The following is an 11,142-nucleotide window of genomic DNA, read 5'->3' as shown; positions in this document are numbered from 1 at the left end:
TCTCTTCTCTTCTCTTCTCTTCTCTTCTCTTCTCTTCTCTTCTCTTCCTGTTTCTGTTTCTGTTGTTGATATTGTCACAGACAGCATTTCACCTTCTAGGCAAGAGGAGAATTTGTTTGACTTCTCTTCCATCTTACTTGATTAGGCCATGTGATAGCTATTGTGCGTTTGAAGGTGATGCTAAGGAGCTGATATTTGCCAAAGAACTGTCAAAGAATTGTAGTCCAAGATTAGAGAATGGTATCCAAGATTACAGAATATCATCCAAGATTACAGGATCACAGAATGGCTGAGGTGGGAAGGGACCTCTGGGTCCGTCTTGTCCAGCCCCTGCTCAAGCAGGGACACCCAGAGCAGGCTGCCCAGGACCATGTCCAGGGGGCTTTTGAAGATCTCTGAAGAGGGAAACTCCACAACTTCTATGGGCAACATAAAAGAAAGATTTTAGAACACTTTCAAAAGGGGGCTAAAAATCCCCTGTGTGTGTGTTTCATGGAGGCAGGAATTTCTGGGACATGTTGTCCAAAGGGAAATTTCAATTTCACCACAATCAAACACAGCTCTTTGCAATGAGATGCAGAGGAGCATTTGACAGGCAAACACTTGTGACTTTGCTCTTGGTGAGACGTAGAAATTGGGGGTTTGGTATGACTGTAAAATTCGGATGTGTATAGTACCTATGAATGAGATTCAAGACAATTATCCATATATTCCTGTAACGTATGCTGCTGTGGAGACTTCAGTTTAAGACATCTGTTTAGGTAGGTGCTTAAACATACACCTGTGAATGATGAGATTTTGGTCCTGTGCTGAAAATGGAGTGTGTAGGTAAGCTCTGTGATGAATCATGCCTTGGACAGAGGAAAACAGGCAGACAGGCGCCTGTCCTTGTGCCCTCACTGCTGGCGTTGGCTCCATATCGCTGCCGTGCCAGGACAGCTTGCCTGGACATCAGGAGGAGATGGCACAGACCCTCAGTGCCTCTCTACCGTGTGGCCTTCAAACACACCTGGGAGTATTTTTAAGATTTGACCAATATTTTTGACAACCCAGGGATAGTTTAGGGGTCCTTCCTCCAAGTCTAGGCCTGGGGTTGGGATGGGAGCTGTGAGGAAAGGAGGAGGTTCAGGTGTCTGTAGGCACCCTGGGAGCTCTGTGCTGTGTCCTGAAGTTAGAAATGGAAATGTCCTCTCTGGTGTTTTAGGCAGAAGCAGGACTTTTCTCTAGTGGTTGGTGATTTCAGAATCACTATCAGTCAGATTTAATAAATGAAGAGTTTTTGCCACAAGAAGCAGGCAAGAAAGAGTTTTATTTTCCAATAAAGTCTTATGCTTATGCTCTTAACAACTGAATGTCCCAGATATTATCCAAGTCAGCAAATGTTACACTTTTAGGTAGAATACAAGGTAATATTTTTTTTCCTAACCCTTGAATAACATTGCTGGAAAGGTTGCTCTTCTGTTAAACACTGGCATTTCTCACGTCCCTATTCTTTTTGCCAGAGGATAACTTTCTCCCCTCTCTAAGCTGTAAGATCTCTCACTGGAAAGAGATAAGCTTTATGTGAAGGGCTATTTTCTGTAAATCTTCCCTGATACTAGAGAAAAACATGGAACCTGTTCTGTGAAATGTACTTTTAAGGCTACCTGCACTTTGAGCTCCCTTAAAACCAAGTGGCACATTCACTTTGAAGTAAGAGAGGTACTGGCTTTAGGTATTAACATCAAGGTACTGAGATCTTAATGTAATGCCTTTTTCTTGGCATGATAGGGAGAGATGATAGCTTATGTCTTCAGTCAGTGTTGTAATGTAATCATCAGAGAATGATAATTCCAGAGGGATTACCCACAAAGGAAATGTAATCTGGATTTTAAGGTAGACTATACACTCAAAGTTTGGGAGCTCTTTGTGATGGACTAGCTCCCTACACAAAGCCTTCTACTGCAGAATAATAATACTATTTCTGTAACTACTTTGCTCCATTTCCAAAGTGTATTGAATTAAGACAGAATGAACCTGCTCTATTCTGGAATAATAGTCTCTCTGCATAGGTATGTGGACTAAATTGTGAACCAGTTGTAGTTATTCTGAATATTTAGCTCTTTAATGTGAACTCTAATGTAAATATAAAGCTGTATGCTAATGGTTTACCTGTCAGCTAACTAATTGGTTCCTATGGATAGTAAGAAAAATGCAATTCCACTCATGAAGTTTAAGGACCAGTTCCTAGGTAGGGGCAGGGATGCATTCTGAGGCAGTTGCGTTCAGCAGGCAGCAACGCTTGGGCTCGCTGAGCCGAGCACTTCTCACCTCATGATGCATCCGTCTGATGGGACACAATCCCAGTTTAATTGATAGGGAAGTGCAGATAAAGAGCTTGCATATAAACAGATTATCTTTAAAAGGGCAGGTGCATATACAAAAAGGAATGTTCTCTTTGATTCCAGCTAGCCCACAGAGATACAATCAAAACCACTTATTCTTTGCTCCTTAATAAAAACGCTGAATTAGCAACTGTGTAATGGAAAGTGTTACATTACCTGGATCAGATAGTGAGATTCAAAAGATGATTTCAATGTTGCTGTGCCAAAGCTGATAACATATTCCTCAGCCTTTAGTTCTTAGCAGCGATGAGGCTGCTTTACAGAAAGCAGACTTCGGCAGCTGAGGCATGGGGCTGAAATCAGGGAGCGGGCTCTGGCACAAGGCTGCTCGGTTCCTGCTGTGCTGGTGCTGAGTGAGCTGCCTGCCCAGCCAGAAGCCGTGGAGCTGCCTCAGCACCTCCCTGGGCGTGAGGTGAAAAGTCTGCCTCTCGTCAGAGCTGATTAACCCGAACGCAGCCCTGTGTTAGCATAACTATCCTGCTCGGGTGTTAATTTTGATGACGATTTGTGTTGCTGCTGTGCTCAAGGGCCAGCCTGCTGCTTGCACGGAGCAAGTATCTCGCTGCGCATCAGTGCTTCTTATGTAAAGAGAGTAATGAGGCTGCTCGCCTCTGCCCTTTGTCTAGTCTACTTGAAGCCTCGAGCTGTTCCACTAATTTTCATAAGTTGGATTGTTGCAAACGGGGCTGAAAAGTTTCCCTCTCAGTTCTTCCTTCAAAAATCAAGTTGGCATTTTCTGAAACCCACAGGACTTTGGAAAATAGAGATAAATCCAAATTATAGCCACTGAATACAGGTGGGAAGGTTTTTGGCATCCCCTCCCACCTGATATAACTGGTGGAAGGGTTGACACCAGTTGACCACATCCACGTGGTGGACTGGCTGTGCAGGGTGCAAGGAGCTGTCAGTGCTGCTGGATGTGCTGCAGATCCCCGTGAGATGTCGTGGGTTAGGACATGGATATTGCTGCAGCAGGAGGGTGAGCTCAGACACTGCCTGCTCGCTTTAATGACCACATAGGCAATGGCCTTTCAAAATAAAAATGCACTTGGGTGTTGTGGCTTGACATACATTAGTATTTCCCTCCCTATTGTGGCTCAGCCCTTGGGATTAAAGTTTGGTAGATAATCCTTTTAAATTAATTTGGTGCTAGGTTATATGATGGGCACTTAAATCTTGCTCTGCTGATGGTAGATGTTATTAAGTTTGCCTGATGTAACCACTCATCCCCTCTCCTTAGGCCACCAAAGTTACATTTATCTGGGCTAAATCTTGCACCCACCAACACTAACGGGTATTTTTTGTTACCGCAGCATCAAACACAGTTTGTGCAACTTGCCTATGAGGAGATCCCACCCAGATAAATGACGGTAAAACTGTCATCACAGATGCTAAACTAATGGCTGAGTAATTACATGGCCAAATGACCCAATTGCATCAGCAGAGAACACCACTGTGGGAAGGGTCAGCATCAGAAGGGCACGCGAGGTGAAATCCTTGTCACTGGCTTCAGTGGAAGGAGAAGTTCATCGTAGGAGAGAAACCATTATACCCACACTTAACCAGTGACACTTCAGAGCCTTGTTTAGAGTTTTTTGGGTTTTATTGACCTCTTCAGTTGCCATTGGGGGTCAGAAAATGTCTCAAGTGTCTTTTGAGTGCATTGTGCCTCTGTCGTTTGAGGACACGCAACTCATCTTGTTTGATGGTGTGCAGTCAGGGCACCACCTACACACGTGAGCTGGTACTGCTGGTCCCCCTCCACCGGCCATCCCTCCAGCACAGACATTGCTTTAGCCATAGCACGGGATCCGTGGTCTAGCTGAGGGTTACTCTGAGCAGCTTGCACGACCCAGGGGTTAAAATGACAGGGGAACCATGGGCACTGTTGTAGCTTATTCCAGCCATGAGAAAGCTGGGGAATTTTTAGGGAAAACAAACAAACAAACAAAAAAAACTGTTATAAACTCAGACATAGAGTCTGGAAAGAGGGTAGAGAATAAGGTTTCACCAACAGATTTTAGGGAAGAAGCACATAAGGGTATTTGCATAAATTATTGCCATTGCAAAACCTATGGAACTATAGTGGAGCAATAGTAGGAAAAGAAAGTTTGTGTTTACCTACAGCTGCACACAGGAACATGCAGCAGCTGTTGGGCACGTTAACTGCAGGAGAAAATATCGAGACTCCTCCTCTGGTAGTTGTTTGAAGTGTTGATTTTTCAGTGGTGATTATGATGACAAACCAACTCAGCAAGCTTCAGAACTGTATCAGTGAGGGATCTGGCTCCATGTCCTGTAGTGTTTGCTTTGCTGTGCACAGTGTGTACGTCTCTTCTTGTACACTGTAACATGGTACATAAGCACCTTACGAAAAATCTAACCTCTATTAGATTGTATCTCTGCTTATAAAGATCACAGGTAACATAAAAAGGTAAAAAAAACAGGCAAAGTGCATTTTCTATGTGATAGAAGGAACAGGTATAGAAATTACACTTAAATGATGGTCCTTCCCTAAGATGTCAGAATATCTTCATGTCTGTTCTTGAATTCATTGAAGAAGAGTCTACAAAACACTCTCGTCTCACTCTTTCATTTGGAGGAGTTTTCATGTTCATCATTGCAGGGGGGTGGCTTATTGTAATTACATTAATGCTATTTTTAGTAATTAGAGTTTATCACCTATTAATAATTCCCTGTCCCACTCATGTACATTGCCATCTTTTCTTGGAGCTGAATAACTGCTGGGAATAGTTGATAAGTAAAACGAAATCAGGCACACAAATAACAGAAGGATTTGTATTGTTTTCCTGGTCTGAACAAGATATTTTTATGCCTTGATTTACAAGCCTCTATGTTTACCCTTAAGACTGCCTGGTTACAGGAGGAAAAGGAAGGACCACTGAAGAGTTTCCAAGGGAACTTAGGAAATTTGCATGGGAACAACTCCACGGGATGGAGGGCTCCCCTTCCCTACAAGGAGTAAGACTGGCTGATCATTGAAGTGCAGGCTGAAAACTGAGTTGGAGGGAGACAGTCAAGGTTCAGAAGAGCAGCTCTTACATCTGCACAAGACCTGAAGGATAGAAGAAGTTCAGGCAGCGATATCACGAAGGCATGATGAGGATAATGTGATTTGAAGTGAGCAGGCGAGCATGAAGAAACAGGGAATTAAGCCTGCTTGCAACAAAAGGAAAGTGAGAGGTAGAAGACATTTTGGCACAGAGTGCCCAGTGGAATAGGCACATCATAACCACTGGAAGAAAGAGGCAAAGGCAGATTTAGAGAACTGGACACATTTAACGATTACAGCATTTGAAGAAGTTGCTGCTGCAATAATGTATTGGAAAGTCAGTGAGTGGGAAAGAACAAAGCAGGAGGTGCAGGGGAAGGGGATGTTTAACGAGGTGGCTGAAGAGGTGAAGTGCTTTCCAAAGAAGCACTTTTTTTTTCCCAGAACATCTTTTTTCACTTTCAAGAGCATCTTTCTTCACCATCGGAAGAAGACAGAGAATGATCTTTGAGAATGCTGCTGTAAAAAAATCAAGATTAAATCCTGCAGCACAGAAAATCTCTGAAGGACTCTGGAGATGGAAAGCAATGCAGAAATGGGAGATGCACTGGTGCCTCTGGGTGCAGTGGTGCTACACCAGCATCAGAGACTTCACAGAGCACTGAGAAGATGCTCTCACTGAAAGAAAGAAGAGGGACAGGGGAAAAACCTCTGTGTTCCATTGATGGAGTAGCAGTGGACATGGGACCAAACCTGTGCCAGCTCCCTCTGGCTGCACTGTGGCACTGGGTAGAGGTACCATCCCCATCCTGTGCCCACATGAGGTGACCAATTGTTCCAGCATCTGGCGGTACAAAAGAGAAGTCACTAACACCCATACATCCTTTCTATGAGCTTCCTATGGCTGACACTGTTAGTTCCAGTGTGGACAGGCTTTATGCAAAGGACTCCAAGCACTGTAATGTACAGCACAGCAACCCACGTTGAGTTTCAGAGAGCTACCATCTACCTGAAAGGCTGAGGCGAGCGCTCCAGAAGTCCTCCTGGATGAAATGGGGAAGCCTGACACCTAGAGTGGGACTCACAACAACCAGCATGGTCTGGTCCCAGGTTTTGGAGGGCAACTAAAAGGGCACGCTGAAAATACATATTTCTGTATAGGCAGAAGAAGTGGGATCTAGCCCTTTCCAGACAGAAGGAGGAGTGAGGCTGAAGTGTCTGCACCTCAAGAAAGTCCCAGGGCATCATTGGTGCCTTTTGGGCAGGAAGCTCTTCTGCCCTTTGAGAAGTGTGGGTCTGGTAGGAAAGGGAGCTATGGGTGACCCTGAGTCCAGAACACAATGGTGAGAGCATCAGTGGGGTGTGGGAATTTGTCCCGGAGTTGACTGGTTGTTTTCTCTGGGTATAAGGTTAACTAAAACCCGTAGTTAAATAGACTGAAGAGGTTAAGTTTCTGCTTCTGTGCTGAGATCCCTTGCTGGATCCATGACTTTTGCATCCCCTGATGCTCAGCACAGAAGAGCATCACCTGCTTTGTGACTAGCAGTAGATGATACCTGTTACAGACAGTGGGCTCTGCAGCTCTGAATGGATGGGTTATTTGAATGGACCTCCTTTCAGAAAGCTGGCACTAAGAATACTTTTTTTTCCTACCTCCTAGATGTCTTTGAATAGGAGATGGGCACAGATCTGGTCAATAGAGATGACCTGTAGCACAGCTTTAGGCACAAAGGAAGTCTTCAGGGTGATTTCCTGAATCTCAATACTTTAATGGGTTTTAGGTTCCCCGTTCTGTGCATTTATAGGAGCTAGACTCATGTCAAGCATCTGAACATGCCTGGCCAAGATGTGATTGGTTTTTTTTTGGAGTACAGTTCTGCAGAGCAGGCAGTGTGTCCCAGAGGTCTGAAGTTATGGGAGAGCAGGCAATGTTGTCTGGCCAGATAGCCAGGGCTATAAAAGCTCTGCCATCATGGGAGAAGCACAGTGCCAATGCAGTGCCTCATGTAAAATATTTGGCTGCTTATAAAACTGGGTAAAAATTGCTGAAAATAAATACTTTATGGAAAAAAATGGATCTATTTGACTTTTTTTTTTTTCCCTAGAGAAAATTTCTTTTAAGCCATTCTAAACACCAATTTATAATTCGAATTAGGGCATAGCCACAGGAATACATTGCCATGAGGTAAAGCAGCATGGGCGTTCACACTGCACTGCTACTACCACCACCTACTAATCTGTGGTAGCAGCTCTTCCCCCAGGCAGTGGAAGGTATCTTCTCCTGGACGAGCACAGGGTGACTTGCCAGGTCTCTCTGTGCACACAGAGTTACCACAGAGCTGCTAATTTGCTGAAGATCCAGACTTCTTGGCAGCTCGCTCCTTAACAACATTTTTTAGGTGTATTTATCTAACATATTTTATTCTGTCCTTTCCTCTCTGTTCTAGGCAGCTGTTTCTGCCACAGCGGTGCCACTGGCAATGCTTTCATTTGTACCAAAATAGCTCTTGAGGACTCTGTATTATAAACCACATTTTTCAAACTAAAAACCATTCTTCTGGGAGGCATTCAGATTTCTATCACTTCAGTGATCAGGTTTAGGCAGTGGCCACAGGGGTGCAATGGCCACAGTTGGGGGATGTTGTGAGTTATGGTGTCAAGTAGAGACGGCCTGATAAAGGGGAGCATTGGATCTTATAGTGAAGAAATTAGAGCAAATTGTACCTTTCAGCTCCTGTGACATCCAGCACTTATGCTGTTGGTTGTGTACATAAATGGCAAAACAGAATGTGTTCAAGAAGATGAACTGATCAGCCAAAAAAAAAAAAAATCAATATAAATATGGAATTGCCATGTTTCTGCCAGCGATACTTCAGGAAAACTTAGCTCAAATTTTTAAGGAGTTTATTTCAGGAAGCATAAAAGTTCAAACAATTTTCAAGGGATGCAAAAACTCATGGAGCAGTCAACTATGTTGAAGTTGGTCATAGAGTCCTCTTCTGTTTCTGCAGCAAGTGTGGTTATTTGGACACTGTGTAGGATACTTAGGGATGAAGAGTGTGTATCATACTTGTCAGATGTATTCTAGAGAGAAGTAAAAAAGATTTAGTATCATGCCAGATGGGCTAAACATCGGTTGCCAGTATGAAATTATAAAGGGCAAAACTAATTTCTAGTTGTATAAGAAGTATTAACAGGGAGCACCTTTAACTGCAATATTACTTGCATATTATGTGTAGTTCTTGTGTTCAGACTTCAAAAGAGATAGGGAAATATTGGAAAGCTTTCAGAAAAGAATGTCAGGGAAGGTTTGTGGCATAAAGAATGTCAGTGCATTTGGTTTGTCCAGAAAAAAAAGGTAGGAGGCAGTTTAATCAATTAATTAAAACTTGTGCAAGTGTCTGCCTAGAAAATAAATTCCTGATGGTATGTGGCCTCTTTGATCAGAGACAGGTCATGATGGGAACCAGCTGTTGGAATATGGAGCTAGATGATTTTAGACTGCAAAGGCAGTTTGGGATTCAAAGGGAGCAGGAATTTAATAGCCACAACACGTCAGCCACTGACCATGTGGTGGGTTCTCCATCACTTGAAGTTGCTATAAAACATGGGTTCTGGGAAGTAGAAATTATGCCTTTCATGCAAAAAACACCTTTTGCTACTCTTATGGGTTGCCAAACTAGTTGATTATAATTGCTCTTATTGGCTTTAAAAAAACTTTGAATTAATTTGTTTTTCTTCTCCTGAACAGTCATGCATTTAGATGTGAGGTTTTGCCCTTGCGAAAGAGTGAGAAGGTGCTAAAACTGTACAGAAAGTCCTGGGTGACTGGTCCTCAAGTGAAGACTTGTTTGTAGTACCTGTGTAGCACTTGTGTAGTACCTGCAAGCAGGATAAGTACTGCACAGGAAGGGGCTTGGACCCTGACAGCATTGTCCAGGTTGACTTCTCACTCTTAGATCCACTAGCTATGTGATTTGTCCCTGGGAACTATTTATCTGCACTGTAAGCACCTGTTATTTGATCAACTCTTCAAGGACTTTTTTTTGTCTCTAAATTATTTTCCCTTCTCAACGCTAGGTTTGCAAGCGTGTATGCAACAAGAGGAGCCAACCGGATAGGGCGTGTGTACAAAAAGGCTATTTTCAGGCAATTCACTGATGACACATACTCCCAGGAAATCCCCAAAGCAGCCTGGCTGGGATTCCTTGGGCCAGTCCTGAAGGCAGAAGAAGAGGATGTCTTTATTGTCCATTTAAAAAACTTTGCTTCCCGTCCATACTCAGTGCATCCACATGGGGTCTTCTATGACAAGGACTCTGAAGGTAAAAGTTGGTTTGCCCTTTCTCCTTTCTCTTTTATTCTCCATTTCCCCTGGAGTAGTGAATGTCAGGGCTAGGAGTTTGTCCAAGTATTTATTGTTTTGGCCATTGACATCAGAGGACTTTAGATCACCCTCTCATAAACCCATCAGTAATTGCAGCTGATGACTAAACCCAGGAACATCCTCATTTCTTAAAACTTTTTGCCACAAACCTTTGATGCCTGGGATAAATCCAACACTGAAACAGGTTAGGTGGGTCTTTTTTTCCTTGAATTATTTTCCTGAATTATTAGTCACAGAAGTATTTTCCTTCCTTCTCTCTACTTCTAGCCTGTTGAATAGATAGAGTTTTTGTAAGTGAATGCTTTTTCTCTTTATAGGTGTATAGCATACATGATATAATTTTCAGAATCTCTAACCTATGCATGTGTATTTTGGTTAGAGGTGTATGGATTTGCCTACATTTATCATTCTCATCAGTTTTCTGTGAGAAGATGTATAATGTTAGCTGACAAAATGTGTATGTGACTGTTTGATGAGAGTAAAGAGACATGGAAAAATTAAAGCCTGTTTTTTAAAAGCTTAATCTACTGATAAGTAATTCATTTTAGCTGTCAACAGTTTTTGACTGTTTTAACCAGAACTTTGAAAATTTTTCACAATTTCTCAGTAATTCTTTGTTTGTGAGTGTTATTATTTTTGAAAGCTGTGATAAAATAGAAGAAAATATGCATTTATTTAATGAAAACGGTTAAGGGGGAGCTAAAAGCTTCCTTTTTTTTTTTTTTTTTTTTTTTTTTAATGTATTAGGCGCGCTTTACCCAGATGGAACTGGCGGTAAAAGCAAAGAGGACGATTTTGTTGTTCCCGGTGGAAATTACACGTACACATGGCCAGTAAGGAAAGATTATTCCCCAACTTTGGCAGACTCAAACTGCTTGACTTGGATTTACCATTCTCACATTGACACACCAAGAGATATTGCATCTGGTTTAATTGGGCCACTGCTGGTTTGTAAAAAAGGTACTGAGCTAGAAACACTGACAAAGCAAGCCCCTCTGCCAAGCTTGGCATCTTAACAGTCATTTTTGCTTACAGGTATAAACATGATGGTCTAGAGTCTATCCCTACATAGCCCATAAAAAGGGGGCAAGGAATAGCTGGGCCATTCCAGGAGCACCCCAGGGTAGGTATTGTAGCTCTGGGACAACCCCCTTCCTGCTCCCCTTTGGCTTCACAAGAGATTTGCCTCGGCTGGTGGAGGGACTGCAGCATGCTCTGTGGCCAGCTGGGCATGGCCGAGGCCAAAAATAAACGTTCCAAAACTGGGATCATTTCGGGACAAGCAAAGGACTCATTGCCCAGGAAGTGAAATTAGGGCTGGGCTGGTGACTTCGGCATTGGCATTTACATACTTGAAA

The 11,142-nt window shown here is 43.0% G+C and overlaps 1 protein-coding gene across 1 annotated transcript in view; it reads left to right on the top strand.

Annotated features, from left to right (window-relative positions):
* Positions 1–11,142, top strand: part of HEPHL1 (hephaestin like 1) — a 33,514-nt gene that overhangs the window by 324 nt on the left and 22,048 nt on the right. The window contains exons 2-3 of the mRNA XM_035328676.1: positions 9,478–9,722; positions 10,532–10,744. Of these exons, the coding sequence (XP_035184567.1) occupies positions 9,478–9,722; positions 10,532–10,744 (458 nt within the window). The remainder of the gene's footprint in view (positions 1–9,477; positions 9,723–10,531; positions 10,745–11,142) is intronic.

The sequence above is a fragment of the Oxyura jamaicensis genome, chromosome 1, assembly GCF_011077185.1.
Source record: "Oxyura jamaicensis isolate SHBP4307 breed ruddy duck chromosome 1, BPBGC_Ojam_1.0, whole genome shotgun sequence".
Classification (NCBI taxonomy): Eukaryota; Metazoa; Chordata; class Aves; order Anseriformes; family Anatidae; genus Oxyura; species Oxyura jamaicensis.
This window is presented reverse-complemented; position numbering and strand designations above follow the sequence as displayed.